Genomic DNA, 22,241 nt, shown 5'->3' on the forward strand with positions numbered 1-22,241 from the left:
TACGGGCTTTGGTTTTTGCATTTATGTTTTGAGCCTGGACTTCTGCACGTATAGCTCGTTAGCACGTATAGCTCGTTAGCACGTAAAATATTCTGTAACAAGTGTTGTTTTTGTGGATCTATTCATAATTATTTAAGAGATGCACTGATTGGTGTCACCTCGTTAGTCAGTATGTGTTACACCTGTGCTGGCTTGTCCGTCTCGTTAGTGGGAAGGTGTTTCACCTGAGCTGGTCCAGGTTCATGTGGAGAGTCAACATGTGGAGAGTCAACACCTTTAGTTGCTCCACCTTTTTGGTTTGCTTCCTGTCTTTAAGTTTGGTGTGGGTTTTTCTTTTGTTTGCCTCTTCTTGGGCAGATTTAGTGGGTCTCATGGTGGGTGTCTTTTAGGTCCCAGTTGTTGTTACTAATTAACTTTCAGTGGACACCCCCATAGTGTCTTTCAGAGACCCTCCTAAAACCCCACTTGTTTTTTTGTGGTTGTTGTCAGTGACTCTTTGTTAGTTCCTCTTCTGTTTATGTGACATTTCTGGTTTTCTTGCTGGGGAATGTAACAACAAACAATGTAGTAAAACAAGCTTATTTTGGGTTGGATGTTGCATCCAATTGTTCATATTTTAATCAATGGAATTTCCTTAGGATGCACATTAGTCTTTCAGTTGTTAATCTGTTTTTTATCCTCTTATGTTTGTTGTGGTAAATATTTGTTTATTTTCATTGTTTATTTGTTTTTTCCTGTGAAGCCATTGTGTTGCATCCATGTCTGAAATGTGCTGTATAAATAAAGCTTGATTTGATTTCAACATATTGTAAAACAAATGAACCCAATGACTGACCAAGACTCTTGTCAAACCAATGAACAAATAGATGCAAACGCAAAACATATCTTGGTCCATCTAAGTATGAAAAACAGTATATCTTCCACTATGTCAAAATAGTGCATGGTATGTAAGTTTAGTATCACTTTTCAACCAACCCAGTTCATTTGTTGAAAATTAAAAATGTTGAAATCAACAATATATCAAAGGATTCAACTACTGAAACAAACAAATGGATCAATCCCACGTTTCCAGTCTGCTGAAGGCATGGTGGAGTGGTAAACACCACCCCCGGCTCTACCAGGGGCTTGAGGTGGTCTCCCACAGCTCTGATTATGTCATGTTCTGTGGCCTTGCCGTTCCATTTCTTGACTGCCCCTGCAACACAGAAACACATTTAGTCATATTATATAAAACACTCAAGGTAATGTATATGGAGCATCTATGGCCTCAATTACACCTGGCACCTAAATGTGACTTCTGTCATCTGATCACTCCAAGCTGCATTAGGTTCAGGTCTACCAGGATGGGCCTTTGGTATAGTCGGGATGCAATCAGGCCACCGAATATCCATAAGCAATGTAAAGAGATGGGGTGAATGAGTGAGGAAAAGTACACTGCTCAAAAAAATAAAGGGAACACTAAAATAACACATCCTAGATCTGAATGAATGAAATAATCTTATTAAATACTTTTTTCTTTACATAGTTGAATGTGCTGACAACAAAATCACACAAAAATAATCAATGGAAATCCAATTTATCAACCCATGGAGGTCTGGACTTGGAGTCACACTCAAAAATAAAGCGGAAAACCACACTACAGGCTGATCCAACTTTGATGTAATGTCCTTAAAAAAGGTCAAAATGAGGCTCAGTAGTGTGTGTGGCCTCCACGTGCCTGTATGACCTCCCTACAACGCCTGGGCATGCTCCTGATGAGGTGGCGGATGGTCCCTTTATTTTTTTGAGCAGTATACATTCTTCACAAATGACCTTCATAATATCAAAGAACAAATGTGTGTGCCTGAGGGGAAATGAACTTTTATACAGCCAAAACGGTTGAGAAATTACACCAATATCAGTGGACAATTTGCACTAATGTAAATAAACATAGATGATGGAAGATATTCCCTTTTGCTGACGTGATGAACCGCTAAGGGGACATAAATATTTACCATCTAAACCATGTGTGACCTCTCACCTCTCTGGCTGTAGAAGTGTTCTTCCTAACCAATCCCTCAACAGCTCTCTGACTGAGCTCCACCCCCACTGGGTCTTCAGAGGAGAGGAAGGCTGAGGACGGATGGAAGGATGAATGGATCAGTCAGTCAATAAAGTGTAGAGCTGTTGTCTATGCTGTCTGACAAAAACACTATTTTAGTAGTTCATTAAAGTAAATAAGGCTTTATGACTGCTGAATACCAACTATCAATCACTTAGATCATACATTTTCAGGTAGAGATACATCCTTGAGACGTCCCTAGCCCATTGAAGTTGACATTTAAAATGGTTAAGGTAGGAGTTAAGGTCAGGGTTTAGGGTAGGGATGTCCCAAGGATCCCAGATAGCATTGACCATTGTGCATTCTTCTGTCTCTTTTACATAGCAGGTGATGGGTTATGACTTCTTGAAAATATTAAATGTTAAATAAATATTAAATATCCTCATTATGTGAAATTGAATGAAACAATAATGTATGTTGATGCTCATATAATGTACAATATTCCATGATGTTTCTATATGATAACAATACAGTAATATATTTAATATGATGTACAATATTCCATGATGTTTCTATATGATAACAATAGAGTAATATATTTAATATGATGTACAATATTCCATGATGTTTCTATATGATAACAATAGAGTAATATATTTAATGTCATATATTTTTTTTTACAGTTTCACTAATTCCTTTGAATTAACTTTATCATTATGACACACCACTCATGACTGCACGGCCAGGCACGACTCCAACACCATCATTAAGTTTGCCGATGCCACAACAGTGGTAAGCCTGATCACCAACAACGAGGAGACAGCCTATAGGGAGGAGGTCAGAGACCTGGCCGTGTCGTGCCAGGAAAACAACCTCTCCCTCAAAGTGATCAAGACAAAGGAGATGATTGTGGACTTCAGGAAAAGGAAGACCGAGCACGCCCCCATTCTCATCGATGGGGCTGTAGTGGAGCAGGTTGAGAGCTTCAAGGTCCTTAGTGTCCACATCACCAACAAACTTTCATGGTCCAAGCACACCAAGACAGTCGTGAAGAGGGCATGACAAAACCTATTCCCCCTCAGGAGACTGAAAAGATTTAGCATGGGTCCTCAGATCCTCAAAAGGTTCTACAGCTTCACCATCGAGAGCATCCTGACTGGTTGCATCCCTGCCTGGTATGGCAACTGCTCTGCCTCCGACCGCAAGGCACTACAGAGGGTAGTGCGTACAGCCCAGTACATCACTTGGGCCAAGCTTCCTGCCATCCAGGACCTCTATACCAGGCAGTGTCAGAGGAAGCCCCCCCCCCCCCCCCCCCGCTCTCTGTTATCATCTATGCATAGTCACTTTAATAACTCTACCTACATGTACATATTACCTCAATTACCTCGACTAACCAGTGCCCCCGCACATTGACACTGTACCGGTACCCCCTGTATATAGTCTAGCTATTGTTATTTAACTTCTGCTCTTTAATTACTTGTTCCTTTTATTTCTTATTCTTATTTGTACTTTTTTTAAACTGCATTGTTGGTTAGGGGCTTGTAAATAAGCATTTCACAGTAAGATAACATTTTATTTTATTTGATAGACTCATAGTACAGAATGAATGACTGACTGCCCAGTTCAACATCAGTTCACCGTCTCACCTCATACTGTATTGGAGCAGTAGCAGCTGACTGCCCAGTTCAACATCAGTTCACCGTCTCACCTCATACTGTATTGGAGCAGCAGCAGCTGACTGCCCAGTTCAACATCAGTTCACCGTCTCACCTCATACTGTATTGGAGCAGCAGCAGCTGACTGCCCAGTTCAACATCAGTTCACCGTCTCACCTCATACTGTATTGGAGCAGCAGCAGCTGACTGACCAGTTCAACGTCAGTTCACCGTCTCACCTCATACTGTATTGGAGCAGCTGACTTGATCGTTGATGCTAATCATCATGTTTGAATTTGAGAGTAAATAGAGCCGACTACACTCTAAAAATGAAGGGTTCAACTGGAGTTGTTCTCAGATCCCCTAAGAACCGTAGGGTTCTTGGTCAATGAAAAACAGCCCCAAAAGGTTCTTCAAAGAACTTGTTAGAAGGTGGGTTCATCGAGGAACCTCCGTTGTTGCTGGACTTCTTCCGGGAACTTCGCAATTACAACTGAAAATGATGGTGACAAGATTGGATGCGACAACAGTTAAAAAGGTTAAGTTGGGTTTATGTTTGGCTCTGAATATGTATCGAAATAATTTATATAATATAACATACTAATGATGAATAACGAAGACAATGATGGTTTTCTGTGAATATCTTCCATAACGTTACTATAGTTAATTAACGTAAACATTAGAAAGCCGGGTTTGACCGTCGGCGTTGTATGAGCTATAGTACAGTACCGTTAGCTAACTAGCTAACGTTATGTCCTAACTAGGCACAACTAGGTTTGGATTATTTCCTCAACTATATTCTTTCCCATATATTGTATATCGTTTCCATAAAGCCAATATGGCTTTACACTCTCATTAATGTAAGTTTCCAATCTAGAGCAGTTCTCACTTTCGTGATAATGAACTAGCTAACGTTAGCTTCGTTAACTAACTAACTAAGGACGGTGACCTGTCCAGACGAGATGTTACAACGAACTGATCGTCAATGGAGGTCTTCCTCTTTATATAGCCTGCTACAGCATGCAATACTATTAACGCACAAGGGGGCATAACGTTACATGTACAATACTATCCCATTTTGGAAACGTTACATGTACAATACTATCCCATTTTGGAAATGTTACATGTACAGTACTATCCCATTTTGGAAACGTTACATGTACAATACTATCCCATTTTTGGAAACATTACATGTACAATACTATCCACTGGGATTCTCTGCCTCTACCTCTATTACGGGGGCTGAGTCACTGGCTTACTGGTGTTCTTCCATGCCGTCTCTGGGAGGGGTGCGTCACTTGAGTGGGTTGAGTCACTGACGTGGTCTTCCTGTCTGGGTTGGCACCCCCTCTTGGGCTGTGCCGTGGCGGAGATCTTTGTGGGCTATACTCGGCCTTGTCCCGGGATGGTATGTTGGTGGTTGGTGATATCCCTCCAGTGGTGTGGAGGCTGTGCTTTGGCAAAGTGGATGGGGTTATATCCTACCTGTTTGGCCCTGTCCGGGGGTTTCATCGGATGGGGCCACAGTGTCTCCTGACCCCTCCTGTCTCAGCCTCCAGTATTTATGCTGCAGTAGTTTATGTGTCGGGGGGCTAGGATCAGTCTGTCACATCTGGAGTATTTCTCTTGTCTTTTCTGGTGTCCTGTGTGAATTTAAATATGCTCTCTCTAATTCTCTCTTTCTCTTTCTTTCTTTCTCTCTCTCGGAGGACCTGAGCCCTAGGACCATGCCTCAGGACTACCTGGCTTGATGACTCCTTGCTGTCCCCAGTTCACCTGGCCGTGCGGCTGCTCCAGTTCCAACTGTTCTGCCTGCAGCTATGGAACCCTGACCTGTTCACCGGACGTGCTACCTGTCCCAGACCTGCTGTCCCAGACCTGCTGGAACCCTGACCTATTCACCGGACGTGCTACCTGTCCCAGACCTGCTGTTTTCAACTCTCTAGAGACAGCAGGAGCGGTAGAGATACTCTCAAAGATCGGCTATGAAAAAGCCAACTGACACTTACTCTTGTGTTACTGACTTGTTGCACCCTCGACAACTACTATGATTATTATTATTTGACCATGCTGGTCATTTATGAACATTTGAACATCTAGGCCATGTGCTGTTATAATCTCCACCCGGCACAGCCAGAAGAGGACTGGCCACCCCTCATAGCCTGGTTCCTCTCTAGGTTTCTTCCTAGGTTTTGGCCTTTCTAGGGAGTTTTTTCTAGCCACCGTGCTTCTACAACTGCATTGCTTGCTGTTTGGGGTTTTAGGCTGGGTTTCTGTACAGCACTTTGAGATATCAGCTGATGTAAGAAGGGCTATATAAATACATTTGATTTGATTTGATACAATACTATCCCATTTTGGAAACGTTACATGGACAATACTATCTCATTTTGGAAACGTTACATGTACAATACTATCCTATTTTGGAAACGTTACATGTACAATACTATCCCATTTTGGAAACGTTACATGTACAATACTATCCCATTTTGGAATCGTTACATGTACGCCCCCTTGTGGAGGCAAATTAATATCTTAGATGGTAGCTGTAGGGATTCAAATGCATAATGGTATTAATACAGTGTCTAGACTACCTCTTTTGTATAAATGCCCTTCAGAATCCCAACACAGTATTGCCACGCAGCAAAATGTTGTGTATAATCTTTCAAGTCAGCCTGATAAAATATTGAACAATTTGTCTACAAAGATATCTTGAAACGTCATATTAGGCCTGTATGGCAGTACTGTTACTGTATGGCAGTACTGTATTGGCTAGTGCTTTCTCCAATATGTTCTTCTATTTTACATTCAATTGTATGTTGATGCCATTTATCTTTCAATATATATATATATATATGTTTAATGCTTGTAAGACTGTTATTTGACACATTTTCTCTTCCTTTGAAATTCTTATAGGACAGAACATGGACAATGCAATTGGGATCAAGAAGAAGGTACAGATATGTTGTAGGACAGCTGCATTTGAAGTGTACATTTAACCTACATAGCAGTTAATACAAACTGAAATCTATTAGCATACAAATGTGTGCAAATTATCTTCTCAGAAATTAATCAAGTCCATGGAATGGATATAGACAAAAAGAGAATAAGGACTAGCATATGTAGAGAGGCGAGGGGTGAGGACATTATCCTGCTATTTTGGCAGTCCAGATCTCTGTGAGGAACTATAGATCTCTGTGAGGAACTACAGATCTCTGAGAGGAACTATAGATCTCTGTGAGGAACTACAGATCTCTGAGAGGAACTATAGATCTCTGTGAGGAACTACAGATCTCTGTGAGGAACTACAGATCTCTGTGAGGAACTACAGATCTCTGTGAGGAACTACAGATCTCTGTGAGGAACTACAGATCTCTAGGAGGAACTATAGATCTCCGTGTTACTATCCAAACATCAGATTAAGACTCAGTCACACAACTCTCATATCACAGTCACACAATGCTTTTCCCAAACATACCTAATCAATTAGTTGTTTTTCAACAATATTTTAACTTGCAGGAATATTTCCATCTCATGGTTAGTTCCTATGATAATGCAACTCATACATTTACATATTTCAATACTTCTAAAATGGGGTACAGGTTTAAAACAATTACAGGTGCACCTTAGTATCTTATACTATATCATAAATTGTCTTAACTAGTAAACACAGATACTAGTTTTCATCCAGTTCACACAGATAGCTGACTCAGCCTCAGAGCCTCTTAAAACTACGTTCAAGATGTGGTATCCACTCAGATCAAAGGTGGGGCCATCTGCGTTGTTCCCGAAGTGTCGTCTCCCAAGATTGAGGGATCCCTCGTGCTCAATTTACCCAGGTCGACAGGAGCGGTCACCAAGTCAAGATTCATATTCCCATCGCCAAATGTTGTTAGTTTCTTTAATATCAAATGAGACAAACTTATCACACAAGTCAGAGTTATTCTTAAAATAAATCTTTATTCACATAAGGGAGCAGGTCAATACAACGCACAACTATAGAGTGAATCAATTGAGTGCTCTACGATAATGATGGCTGGTCGACGAATCACCCCCAGATGATACGTTGAGAGCCCAGACACAAAAGTACAAAGGTCTTTTACAGCCAAGATAAACCCCTTTTAACCTACATGACAAACAGATGTATAGAACGGGTCACAAGGTTAAGATTTGTGTGAAAGATACTTATAATTCTCAGCCTACAGTATCTGCTGTAAAAACAGTACTCTGTGTAGAGACCAGGGTCTGGCCCTGGGTTCATCTCTCCCTGGTACCATATAGAACAGAAACATTAACTCATGCTCTGGAATGCGGTCTCTTTAGGTTTTATCACCCAAAAGTCATTGTAAATCTCCTGTCAGTGTTTTCTCCCAGAGGCCCATCCTCAGTAGAACACAGACATAATAGTTCTAAGAACCCTCTATTCTGTTGCATAAAACAACCATTTGATGCAATAAAAGTATTATAACATAATCTTGCAATTTTGCTCTCAGTGTCCACTGAAAGTTGACTAGTAACAACAACTGGGACCTAAAAGACACCCACCATGAGACCCACTAAATCTGCCCAAGAAGAGGCAAACAAAAGAAAAACCCACACCAAACTTAAAGACAGGACACAAACCAAAAAGGTGGAGCAACTAAAGGTGTTGACTCTCCACATGTATCAAGATAACTGGAGCACTGGGCCAGACACTCTTAAATAGAACCTGGACCAGCTCAGGTGAAACACCTTCCCACTAACGAGATGGACAAGCCAGCACAGGTGTAACACATACTGACTAAAGAGGTGACACCAATCAGTGCGCCCTACGTGCTAACGAGCTAGACGTGCTAACGAGCAATACGTGCTAAAATCCAAACCTCAAAACATAAATGGAAAAACCAAAGACTGTAACACCTTAAGAGAATGCTTACCACCAACAGAAAATAACTTCCATTTCACATTATAATCAACTACAATGCTTCACCTTCACCAATATAAACATGGTGTCTACTGGCTGTCAACAATTAAAAACAATATTTTTTTATATCTTCATAAAACTCACTAGCTTCTAGAACTCTCGTCCCCTTGGAACGAGCTCAAACAAAACTCATCTCCAATACGGAAGAAAGTGCAGTCTAAATAAATTGTGATCCATGGCAACTCACTGGCTAAACGCAAAACTTTTTGACTGCCCACCTTTGAGACAATCAGAAACCAAGTTGTCCTTACCACAGACATGTCTGATTTCAAGAGGAAACTCCTGCAATATCCATAGTAACTTTCCACCTCACCGCGGAGTTTCTCTCTCTTTTCAGGGTTCACTCGAGAGGCATGTTGTTGGATCGGGGCCCAGTCCCCAATGTCATGCTCTAGTACATTTGGGTTGGCACATCTGAGAATGAACTCTGATTTTCTAAAAGCAGGGCGACAATGTCAATTTAATTGTACCCAAAAATTGTCAGTTGGTTGCATAAATCATTGATTACTAAATGTTACATGAATTGTAAACATGAAATATCAAAACCAAATGTACACCCCTTTGTTAATATGTATTGGCAATAATTAACTTAATGGTGAGGCATGGAATAATAAAACATGTATATTTTGTCAGGCTGAATGTTTGAAATATGAGGTGATTTGAGACCTGCTTCTTCAGTAGTGGAATAAAGACAATTAACACTTGGATGTTGTAAAAAAAATGCTGGAGTGATGTAGGATTGTTAATAAAATTGATTATAGACCAATTTATTATACTGTGTCCATGTGTATAGGCTGCAAGTACGTTGAAATTAAGTTGTTTTCAAGTCATTTAAAAAAAATACGACCAGAAAAACATCTCAACTTTCAACCGAATGTATATTGGTCTTATTTTCAACATATTTTCAATTACATTTTGCTAGGTGGGATATTTCATTGATATCATGAAACAATTCCTTCATGTATGTATTTCCTGATGTTTGATCAGATGTCTTTTATAGGAGAATCTCTTGTCACATTGATCATAGCTACAAAGTTTGTCCACCTGTTTGTGTTCTCTGGTGTATAGTCAGATAGCCAGATGTACTAAAACTCTTCCCACATTGATTACAGCTAAAAGATTTCTCTCCTGTGTGTGTCCGCTGGTGTACTATCAGGCTGCTGAAGTGAGTAAAACTCTTCCCACATTTACTACAGCTATAAGTTTTCTCTCCTGTGTGTGTTCGATGGTGTGTCTTCAGACAGCCAGATGTACCAAAACTCTTCCCACATTGATCACAGCTATAAGGTTTCTCTCCTGTGTGTGTTCTCTGGTGTACAATTAGATGGCTAGATGTAGTACAACTCTTCCCACATTGATAACAGCTAAAAGGTTTCTCTCCTGTGTGTATTCTCTGGTGCACTATCAAGGAGCTTGACACAGTAAACTTCCTCCCACATTTATCACAGCCATAAGATTTCTCTCCTGTGTGTGTCCACTGGTGTACTATCAGGCTGTCTGGTTGAGTAAAACTCTTCCCACATTGACTACAGCTATAAGATTTCTCTCCTGTGTGTATTCTCTGGTGCACGATCAAGGAGTTTGACATAGTAAATTTCTTCCCACATTGATCACAGCCATAAGGTTTCTCTCCTGTGTGTGTTCTATGGTGCACCTTCAATGACCATGATGTTGAAAAGCTTTTCCCACAATCTGAACAATGCTGAAGATTCTTTCCGGTGTGTATTCTCTGGTGCACTATCAAGGAGTTATACACAGTAAATTTCTTACCACATTGATCACAGCCACAAGGTTTCTTTCCTGTGTGTGTCAGCTGGTGTACTTTCAGGCTGTTTGGTTGAGAAAAACTTTTCCCACATTGGCTACAGCTATAAGATTTCTCTCCTGTGTGTATTCTCTGGTGCACTATCAAGGAGTTTGACACAGTAAATTTCTTCCCACATTGATCACAGCCATAAGGTTTCTCTCCTGTGTGTGTGCGCTGGTGTACTATCAGGCTGTTTGGTTGAGTGAAACTCTTCCCACATTGATCACAGCCAAAAGGTTTCTCTCCCGTGTGAATTCTCAGGTGTACTTTAAGTGCATCTGATCTTGAGTAACTCTTCCCACAATCAAAACAGTGGTGAGCTTTCTCTCCTGTGTGTACTCGCTGGTGTATTTTAAGTTCCGATGAAGATTTGCAGTAAGATTTCTTCCCTGTGGGTCTCTGCTGGTGTTTCTTGAGGTGTTCTGATCTGAAGAGACTCTCTGCCTTTTCATGATGTTGTTGAGGCTCCCCAGAGGATCCAAGATAGTCCCGTCTCTCTCCTGTGTGAACAACAATGTCAGACAGATGGTTAAAGGCCCACAACAGCAGAAATTCACAGTTTATTTGATGTAAAAGGTGATGCCCAGATCATACCCATGAAGTTGTACAACAATTATTTGACCATTAAGACAGTCAAGTTAGTAACAATCATATTTTGTCTTGTTTTCACATTAGCGGTAACTAGAAATAAGTTATTAAAGTTGTTGAAATCCTAAGCAGTGTGCAAGACGACTTTTGGTCTCCAATATGGGCCCCTTTCTGTGTTTGCTAAAATTGCGGCACGAGGGCAAAGCACACACAATTTGGTTGCAGAAACACCTCCCTACTAATGAGGAAACCACTAGTTATGGATGTAGTATATCTGGTAATGAGGAAACCACTATTTATGGATGTAGTATATCTGGTAATGAGGAAACCACTAGTTATGGATGTAGTATATCTGCCTGGAGCAAAAATGGTGGGCAAAATGTTTAGTTTTTCACAATGTATTTTGAATATTACAGCGCAAGATCAGGAGTGCTACTCAAGGAAACTCACATTAAGCTCTGTGTCTATTCACTAATTCACCACCGTGGGGGAAAACTCAGGGGAGTTCTCATAGGCTGACAGCAAAAATAGCCTCCATTTCCAGGTTGCATATGAGTGCATTTCACACTACTTTTGGATTATAATTGTAAGGCTCGCTTGAATGTCCTGGTTAATATGTTTGTGTTATTGACGCAAATCAACTGCTTTATACTTTAAAAAACACTTCAACCAGTAAAATGCTCCTTGGCTAGCTTTTCCATCAGCCTGACAATGAGGGTTTGTACACTAAGTGTTTAACAAATTGGCCCATAACTTCACCAAACCATAACATAGACCTACTGTAGGACCCATAACTTCACCTAACAACAACATAGACCTAGGATTATATATAATTTCATTTTTTGGGTGAAACATGGAAACTAAAATGTCTTTGTCATGACATTTCATAACCTGATCACCAGATAATTTTGTCAATAATCCCACTAGGCTACTCTGTAATGTGTTGCCATTCTAAATGTCCTGAATAAAGGAAAATAGCTCTGTGTGTTGTACAATAGCCTATCCATCAAGGAACAGTTCTCTACACATTATGAGCTAAGTATCTCTGTGTCCAAACAGACTAACGAGACCCTACTGGAAATCAACCAGACAATAACACTTTATAAACATCAATTTGTTAGGGATGTTGGATCCAACGTGGAGCACGGCATAACTGTCTTTACCAGAGTAATGAATGAAGAAGCACTTTGGTTTTTGTTGCATGTCGTGATGTTTGTCATGTGACTGTCATTCAGAAAATGATTTCCTGGATCAGCTGATGATAGTTGAACATGTGACTGTAACTAAATTGCTACAGTATTAAGAATTATGTGTAATTATTGAAGAACCGCGTTAATGATAGTATTTATTTGGGTGTTGTCAATTAACTTAAGGTGACTCAGAACCATTGGATTTAGCAAACTCTGAAATGATTTAGGATTTCTGTGCCCATGAAAACTGTTTTCCCCGCATAACAAAAGGAGACACTAAATGTTACGTAGTTCGAGTGCATTTCAGAATACAAAAAAACTGTCCCACAGCAAGATCCAGTATTTAAGTTGAAGTTCATCATATGACAAGCTTAACCTGTTGGGGGTAGGGGGCAGTATTTACACAGCTGGATAAAAAAACGTACCCGATTTAATCTGGTTATTACTACTGCCCAGAAACTAGAATATGCATATAATTATTGGCTTTGGATAGAAAACACCCTAAAGTTTCTAAAACTGTTTGAATGGTGTCTGTGAGTGTAACAGAACTCATATGGCAGGCAAAAACCTGAGAAGATTCTGTACAGGAAGTGCCCTCTCTGACCATTCCTTGAGCTTCTTGACTCTGTTTATTGAAGACTGAGGATCTTTGCTGTAACGTGACACTTCCTACGGCTCCCATAGGCTCTCAGAAGGTGGGAAAAAGCTGAATGATGTAATTCGCGCCCCAGGCTAAAACACATTAGCGCTTTTGGCAAGTGCTCTATCAGAGGACAATGGGCTGAGGCGCGTGCACGAGTCGACCCCAAGTTTTTATTTTCTTTCGTCTTTGAACCTAAACACAGATTCCAGGTCGGAATATTATCGCTTTTTTACGAGAAAAATGGCATAAAAATTGATTTTAAACAGCGGTTGACATGCTTCGAAGTACGGTATTGGAATATTTAGAATTTTTTTGTCACGAAATGCGTAGTGCGCGTCACCCTTCTTTACCATTCGGATAGTGTCTTGAACGCACGAACAAAACAGAGGATATTTGAACATAACTATGGATTATTTTGAACCAAACCAATATTTGTTATTGAAGTAGAAGTCCTGGGAGTGCATTCTGACGAAGACAGCAAAGGTAATAACATTTTTCTTATAGTAAATATGATTTTGGTGAGTGCTAAACTTGGTGGGTGTCTAAATAGCTAGCCCTGTGATGCCGGGCTATCTACTGAGAATATTGCAAAATGTGCTTTCACCGAAAAGCTATTTTAAAATCGGACATAGCGAGTGCATAGAGGAGTTCTGTATCTATAATTCTTAAAATAATTATGTTTTTTGTGAACGTTTATCGTGAGTAATTTAGTAAATTCACCGGAAGTTTGCGGGGGGTATGCTAGTTCTTAACGTCACATGCAAATGTAAAAAGCTGGTTTTTGATATAAATATGAACTTGATTGAACAAAACATGCATGTATTGTATAACATAATGTCCTAGGGTTGTCATCTGATGAAGATCAAAGGTTAGTGCTGCATTTAGCTGTGGTTTGGGTTTATGTGACATTATATGCTAGCTTGAAAAATGGGTGTCTGATTATTTCTGGCTGGGTACTCTGCTGACATAATCTAATGTTTTGCTTTCGTTGTAAAGCCTTTTTGAAATCGGACAGTGTGGTTAGATTAACGAGAGTCTTGTCTTTAAAATGGTGTAAAATAGTCATATGTTTGAGAAATTGAAGTAATAGCATTTCTAAGGTATTTGAATAACGCGCCACGGGATTCAACTGGCTGTTGAGTAGGTGGGACGATTTCGTCCCGCCGACCCTAGAGAGGTTAACGTTATGACTATAACTACTGTTCCCTGGAGGAGGGAAACTAGGCACAACATACTATTAAATCCACACATTATGACTATAATTACTGTTCCCTGAAGGAGGGAAACTAGATACGCCTCGCTGGAAGCCCCGCCTTCCACAGGTGATGAGCGTGAGACTCAGATTTATTCCTTAAATTTAATACCGCTCTTCACCGACCCAGGAAGTGGCGGGGCCAAACAGGTGTTGTAACTCGTTCATAACTGGCATGCAGATCAGTAGAAATGGCAAGATAAATTGGCACTCTAAATGGAAATTGAAAAAGTTTGCCAATTTTACCAGAAACTTCAGCTGCATAATGTCAGAATTTACGAAGGCCAGCAGCAGGTCGGGAATTGGTTATTTTCTTCTGGTTATATTGATCTCTGGCTTCCTCAAGTCATTTGTGTGTGTTAATTATTTAATCAAACGCTTGAAGTATCAGTTCAATTCAAGTTCTGCACATACAGTTGATTTTATTAACCTGTTTAGGATAGGGGGCAGTATTGACACGGCTGGATAAAAAACATACCCGATTTAATCTGGTTACCACTCCTACCCAGTAACTAGAATATGCATATACTTATTACATATGGATAGAAAACACCCTAAATTTTCTAAAACTGTTTGAATGGTGTCTGTGAGTATAACAGAACTCAAATGGCAGGTCAAAACCTGAGAGATTCCTTTACAGGAAGTGGCCTGTCTGACCATTTCTTGAACTTCTTTTCCATCTCTATCATTTACTAAGGATCTCTGCTCTAACGTGACACTTCCCACGTCGTCCATAGGCGCTCAGAGCCCGGGAAAAAACAGAATGTCGTCATTCCAGCCCCAGGCTGAAACACATTATCGCCTTTCTCAAGTGGCCGATCAAGGGACACTGGCTTATGCGCGTGACCCCGACCGCCCCCGCCTTTGGGATTTTTTCCTCTGTTTGCCGAAAAGGAGATTCCCTGTCGGAATATTATCGCTTTTCTACGAGAAAAATGTCGTAAAAATTGATTTTAAACAGCGGTTGACATGCTTCGAAGTACGGTAATGGAATACTTAGAATTTTATTGTCACGAATTGCGCCATGCGCGCGACACTTCTTTACTATTTCGGATAGTGTCTGGAACGCACGAACAAAATGCCGCTATTCGGATATAACGATGGATTATTTTGGACCAAACCAACATTTGTTATTGAAGTAGCAGTCCTGGGTGTGCATTCTGACGAAGACAACAAAAGGTAATCAAACTTTTATAATAGTAAATATGATTATGGTGAGTGCTAAACTTGCCGGGTGTCTAAATAGCGAGCCCGTGATGCCTGGGCTATGTACTTAGAATATTGCCAAATGTGCTTTCACCAAAAAGCTATTTTAAAATCGGACATATCGAGTGCATAGAGGAGGTCTGTATCTATAATTCTTAAAATAATTGTTATGCTTTTTGTGAACGTTTATCGTGAGTAATTTAGTAAAATGTTAGCGAATTCCCCGGAAGTTTGCGGGGGGTATGCTAGTTCTGAACGTCACATGCTAATGTAAAAAGCTGGTTTTTGATATAAATATGAACTTGATTGAACAAAACATGCATGTATTGTATAACATAATGTCCTAGGGTTGTCATCTGATGAAGATCATCAAAGGTGAGTGCTGCATTTAGCTATCTTCTGGGTTTTGGTGACATTATATGCTGGCTTGAAAAATGGGTGTCTGATTATTTCTGGCTTGGTACTCTGCTGACATAATCTAATGTTTTGCTTTCGTTGTAAATATATACACGTCATAACATTTCAACCAATCAATTGGTAGAAAGAAAATACTATTTTTTTTATCTGGGACATACAACATACATGCATTCAGACCCCTTCCCTTTTTACACATTTTGTTTCATTACAGCCTTATTCTAAAATGGTTTACATTTTTTTTAAATTATCAATCTTCAGACAATACCTCATAATGTCATCTTAATACCCCATAGAAGTGAGAAAAAAAGGTTAGAAATGCTTGCATACCAGTGGTTGTATCGCTGTAGGTCATGCCAGTAGGCTACAGTAGGTTGTATCTCTCTAGGTCATGCCAGGAGGCTACAGTAGGTTGTAACTCTCTAGGTCATGCCAGGAGGCTACAGTAGGTTGTAACTCTCTAGGTCATGCCAGTAGGCTACAGTAGGTTGTATCTCTCTAGGTCATGCCAGGAGGCTACAGTAGGTTGTAACTCTCTAGGTCATGCAAGGAGGCTACAGTAGGTTGTAACTCTCTAGGTCATGCCAGTAGGTTACAGTAGGTTGTATCTCTCTAGGTCATGTCAGTAGGCTACAGTAGGTTGTATACAAGTGGATAAATTATCAACCCAATGTGGAGAGTGTTGAATTTGGTCAACAACAAAATGAATGGCTTATTTGCTACGTGAGGTTTACTTGATCCAACAGAAGTTTCGTAATGATTAAGTTGTTATTTGGACACGTGACATGCCGACAACTTTGATAAAAACACTATAGGAGTTGTCTCCAGATCGCTATGCATATTCAAGCTAGTAGCTTAGCATCTCTCTCCATTGAATACAGGCGGTTGACGATAACAACTCTCATAGAATATAAACAATAGATTACAATAATAACATGAATCCACCAATCCAAAGAAAGGATAGGCGGGAGCGAGACAACACACAGTGCCGCTTTGTGGACAGATTCCCCTTGTTAGGGCAGAGAGACATCTTGTCAGTATATCCATAATCTTTGGTGTAGCTAACCCAACTCTCACATGGCACTATTGGGGGGCATGGTGTGTAGTAAAACATCACTACATTAAAATCACTACATGCCGTGCCCCCCAGTCTGCGGTCAGCATATAGACCCTTCTCAAATATATATGTTAAGTCACTTTTTGGAAACGGCACGGAGAAAACAAGGGGTAGCTTGCTCTCTACGTCGTCTGACTCTAGGATCCCAGCCGGCGAACCAAAACAACGACGTTGTAGAAGAAGAGGCAGACGGAGCGGTCTTCTGGTCAGACTCCGAGGACGGGCACATCGCTCACTGCTCCCGAGCATACTACTCGCCAATGTCCAGTCTCTTGATAACAAGGTAGACGAAATCCGAGCAAGGGTAGCATTCCAGAGAGACATCCGAGACTGTAACGTTCTCTGCTTCACGGAAACATGGCTCACTCGAAACACGCTATCTGAGTCGGTACAGCCACCTGGTTTCTCCACGCATCCTGATGATAGAAACAAGCATCTCTCTGGTAAGAAGAAGTGCGGGGGTGTATTCCTTATGATTAATGAGACGGGGTGTGATCATAACAACACACAGGAACTCAAATCCTTTTGTTGACCTGATTTAGAATTCCTCACAATCAAATGCCGACCGCATTATCTACCAAGAGAATTCTCTTCGATCATAATCACAGCCATGTATATCCCCCCCCCAAGCCGACACATCGACGACCCTGAAAGAACTTCATTGGACTCTATGTAAACTGTAAACCACATATCCTGAGGCTGCAATTATTGTAGCCGGGGATTTTAACCTCTATGGGCTAGGTGGGACGCTCCTACTCAACAGCCAGTGGAATCCCGTGGCGCGATATTCAAATACCTTAGAAATGCTATTACATCAATTTCTCAAACATATGACTACACCATTTTAAAGACAAGACTCTCGTTAATCTAACCACACTGTCCGATTTCATAAAGGCTTTACAACGAAAGCAAAACATTAGATTATGTCAGCAGAGTACCCAGCCAGAAATAATCAGACACCCATTTTTCAAGCTAGCATATAATGTCACAAAACCCAAAACCACAGCTAAATGCAGCACTAACCTTTGATGATCTTCATCAGATGACACTCCTAGGACATTATGTTATACAATACATGCATGTTTTGTTCAATCAAGTTCATATTTATATCAAAAACCAGCTTTTTACATTAGCATGTGACTAGCATGTGACTAGCATTCCCACCGAACACTTCTGGTGAATTTACTAAATTACTCACGATAAACGTTCACAAAAAATATAACAATTATTTTAAGAATTATAGATACAGAACTCCTTTATGCAATCGCTATGTCCGATTTTAAAATAGCTTTTCGGTGAAAGCACATTCTGCAATATTCTGAGTAGATAGCCCGGCCATCACAGGCTAGCTATTTTGACACCCACCAAGTTTAGCCCTCACCAAACTCAGATTTACTATTAGAAAAATTGGATTACCTTTGCTGTTCTTCGTCAGAATGCACTCCCAGGACTTCTACTTCAATAACAAATGTTGGTTTCGTTCCAAATAATCCATAGTTATATCCAAATAGCGGCGTTTTGTTCGTGCGTTCAAGACACTATCCGAAGGGTAAAGAAGGGTGACGCGCCCGATGAGTTTCGTGACAAAAAAAATCAAAGTATTCCATTACCGTACTTCGAAGCATGTCAAACGCTGTTTAAAATCAATTTTTATGCGATTTTTCTCGTAAAAAAGCGATAATATTCCGACCGGGAAACCCTGTTTTCGTTCAAAGACCAAAAAATAAAAACATGGCGTCGGCTCGTGCACGCGCCTCAGTCTCATTGTTCTCAGATCGACCACTATCCAAATGCGCTACTGTTTTTCAGCCATGGCCTGCAAAGTCACCATTCATCGTTCTGGCGCCTTCTGAGAGCCTATGGGAGCGTTATAAAATGTCACGTTATGCCAGAGATCCCCTGTTTTGGTTAGAGATGATCAAGAAGGCCAAGAAATAGTCAGAGAGAGCGCTTCCTGTTTGGAATCTTCTCAGGTTTTGGCCTGCCAAATGAGTTCTGTTATACTCACAGACACCATTCAAACAGTTTTAGAAACCTTAGGGTGTTTTCTATCCAAATCAAACAATTATATGCATATTCTAGTTACTGGGCAGGAGTAGTAACCAGATTAAATCGGGTACGTTTTTTTATCCGGCCGTGCAAATACTGACCCCTATCCCCAACGGGTTAACAAGGCTAATCTGAAAACAAGGCTCCCCAAATTCTATCAGCATATCGACTGTGCTACCAGGGCAGGTAAAACCCTAGACCACTGTTATTCTAACTTCCGCGACGCATATAAGGCCCTCCCCCGCCCTCCCTTCGGAAAAGCTTACCACGACTCCATTTTGTTGCTTCCAGCCTATAGACAGAAACTAAAACAGGAAGCTTCCGCCCTCAGGTCTGTTCAACGCTGGTCCAACCAATCGGATTCCACGCTTCAAGACTGCTTCGTTCACGTGGACTGGGGATATGTTCCGCATTGCTGCGAAACAACAACAATGACGAATACGCTGATTCGGTGTGCGAGTTCATTAAGAAGTGCATCGGCGATGTCGTACCCACAGCGTCTATCAAACATTCCCAAACCAGAAACCGTGGATTGATGGCAGCATTCGCGCAAAACTGAAAGTGCGAACCACTGCTTCTAATCTGGGCAAGGTGACCGGAAAATGACCGAATACAAACAGTGTAGCTATTCCCTCCGCAAGGCAATCAAACAAGCTAAGCGTCAATATAGAGACAAAGTGGAGTAGCAATTCAACGGCTCAGACACGAGAGGTATGTGGCAGGGTCTACAGTCAATCATGGACTACAAAAGGAAAACCAGCCCCGTCGCGGATCAAGATGCCTTGCTCCCAGACAGACTAAACAATTTTTTTGCTCACTTTGAGGACAATACAGTGTCACTGACACGGCTTGCAACCAAAACCTGCGGGCTCTCCTTCACCGTAGCCAACGTGAGTAAAACATTTAAACGTGTTAACCCTCGCAAGGCTGCAGGCCCAGACGAAATTCCCGGCCACTCCTCAGGGCATGCGCAGACCAGCTGGCTGGTGTGTTTATGGACGTATTCAATCTCTCCCTTTCCCAGTCTGCTGTCCCCACATGCTTCAAGAGGGCCACCATTGTTCCTGTTCCCAGGAAAGCTAAGGTAACTGAGCTAAATGACTACTGTAGCACTCACTTCCGTCATCATGAAGTGTTTTGAGAGACTAGTCAAGGACCATATCACCTCCACCCTACCTGACACCCTAGACCCACACCAATTTGCTTACCGACCCAATAGGTCCACAGTCGACGCAATCACCATCACACTGCACACTGCCCTAACCCATCTGGACAAGAGGAATACCTATGTAAGAATGCTGTTCATCGATTACAGCTCAGCATTTAACACAATAGTACCCTCCAAACTCGTCATTAAGCTCGAGACCCTGGGTCTCGACCCCGCCCTGTGCAACTGGGTGGTGAGGGTAGGTAACAACTAGAGGTCGACTGATTAATCGGAATGGCCGATTAATTAGGGCCGATTTCAAGTTTTCATAACAATCGGTAATCTGTATTTTTGGCCACCGATTTGCCGTTTTTGAAAAATATTTTTTAAATATTTTCTTTTTACACCTTTATTCAACTAGGCAAGTTAACTAGGCAAACTCTTCGCTATAGGGGGCAGTATTTTCACGGCCAGATGAAAAACATACCCAAATTAAACGGCCTACTTCTCGGGCCCAGAGTCAAATATTTGCAAATTATTAGTAGATTTGGATAGAAAACACTCTGAAGTTTCTAAAACTGTTTGAATGGTGTCTGTGAATATAACAGAACTCATATGGCAGGCAAAAACCTGAGAAAAAGTCAACCAGGAAGTGGAGGCTCTGAGAATTGTAGTTTTTCTTTCTAGTCCCTTTCGAAACTACAGTATCTGTGGTGTTATGTTGCAATTTCTAAGGCTACCATTGGCTGTCTAAAGCCTTCAGAAAGTGGATTGAGCCTTCTCCTGTCACTGGGCAGATTATAGGAGCTCAGTTACTGAGTGGCCTGCCTGTGGACAAAGGGATTGGATATGCGCGGTCACGAGAGCACGCTGTTCCTTCTTTTTCCTCCTTGAATGAATACGCTATTGTCCGGTTTGAATATTATCGCATTTCTACCTTAAAAATGCCATAAAGATTGATTTTAAAGAGCGTTTGACATGCTTCTAAGTATGGTAATGGAACATTTTGACTTTTTGTGTCTCGAATTGCGCTCGTGCGTTAGCCTTTGGATAGTGACCTGAACGCATGAACAAAACGGAGGTATTTAGACATAAAAATTGATTATTTCGAACAAAAACCACATTTCTTGTGGAAGTAGCAGTCCTGGGAGTGCATTCTGATGAAGATCAGCAAAGGTAATACAATAATTCTATTGAAGTTGGCGGGTTTCGCCGTGATGGCGAGCTATGTACTCAGAATATTGAAAAATGTGCTTTCTCCGTAAAGCTATTTTAAAATCTGAAACAGCGGTTGCATAAAGGAGTAGTCTATCTATAATTCTTAAAATAATTGTTATGTATTTTGTCAACGTTTATGATGAGTATTTTTGTAAATTCACCGGCAGTTTTTGGTGGGAAATACATTTTCTGAACATCAAGCGCCAATGTAAAATGCTGTTTTTGGATATAAATATGAACTTTATCGAACAAAACATACATGTATTGTATAACATAATGTCCTAGGAGTGTCATCTGATGAAGATCGTCAAAGGTTAGTGCATAATTTAGCTGCGTTTTCGGTTTCTGTGACATATACCCTTGCTTGGAAAATGGCTGTGTGATTATTTGTGTCTATGTACTCTCCTAACATAATCTAATGTTTTGCTTTTGCTGTAAAGCCTTTTTGAAATCGGACAATGTGGTTAGATTAACGAGAGTCTTCTCTTTAAAATGGTGTAAAATAGTTGATTGTTTGAGAAAATTGAATTGTGGTATTTTAGTTGTTTTTGTAGTTCGCGCCATGCGATCCCATTGGCTGTTGGCAAGGGGTTCCGCTGGCGGAACGGGGTTCCGCTAGCAGAACGCCTAGATGTAAGAAGTTAAGAACACATTCTTATTTTCAATGACGGCCTAGGAACGGTGGGTTAACTGCCTTGTTCAGGGGCAGAACGACAGATTTTTACCTTGTCAGCTTGGGGATGCAACCTTACGTTAACTAGTCCAACGCTCTAACCACCTGCTTTACGTTGCACTCCATGAGGAGCCTGCCTGTTACGCGAATGCAGTAAGAAGCCAAGTTAAGTTGCTAGCTAGCATTAAACTTATCTTATAAAAAACAATCAATCAATCATAATAACTAGTTAACTACACATGGTTGATGATTACTAGTTTATCTAGCCTGTCCTG

The 22,241-nt window shown here is 40.8% G+C and overlaps 1 protein-coding gene across 1 annotated transcript; it reads right to left on the bottom strand.

Moving 5' to 3' along the window:
* Nucleotides 1-9,689: 9,689 nt before the first annotated feature.
* LOC106600521 (uncharacterized) lies at nt 9,690-17,108 on the bottom strand. Its single transcript, XM_082969613.1, has 2 exons — nt 17,016-17,108; nt 9,690-10,913 (listed from the first exon to the last, which is right to left on the bottom strand). The coding sequence occupies exons 1-2, from the start codon at nt 17,106-17,108 to the stop codon at nt 9,690-9,692; spliced, it is 1,317 nt and encodes a 438-aa protein (XP_082825739.1).
* Between the last annotated feature and the right edge of the window lie 5,133 nt (nt 17,109-22,241).

This window comes from Salmo salar, chromosome 02 (assembly GCF_965601325.2).
Source record: "Salmo salar chromosome 02, fSalSal1, whole genome shotgun sequence".
Lineage (NCBI taxonomy): Eukaryota > Metazoa > Chordata > Actinopteri > Salmoniformes > Salmonidae > Salmo > Salmo salar.

What these genes read in the sequence shown, in the direction of transcription:
- LOC106600521 (XM_082969613.1), bottom strand. Translation starts at nt 17,108, where the DNA reads ATGTGCCCGTCCTCGGAGTCTGACCAGAAGACCGCTCCGTCTGCCTCT. An exon ending in TCGCCGGCTGGGATCCTAGA is followed by an intron (nt 10,914 to 17,015) that starts GTCAGACGACGT and finishes CATCATGAAAAG; the next exon opens with GCAGAGAGTCTCTTCAGATC.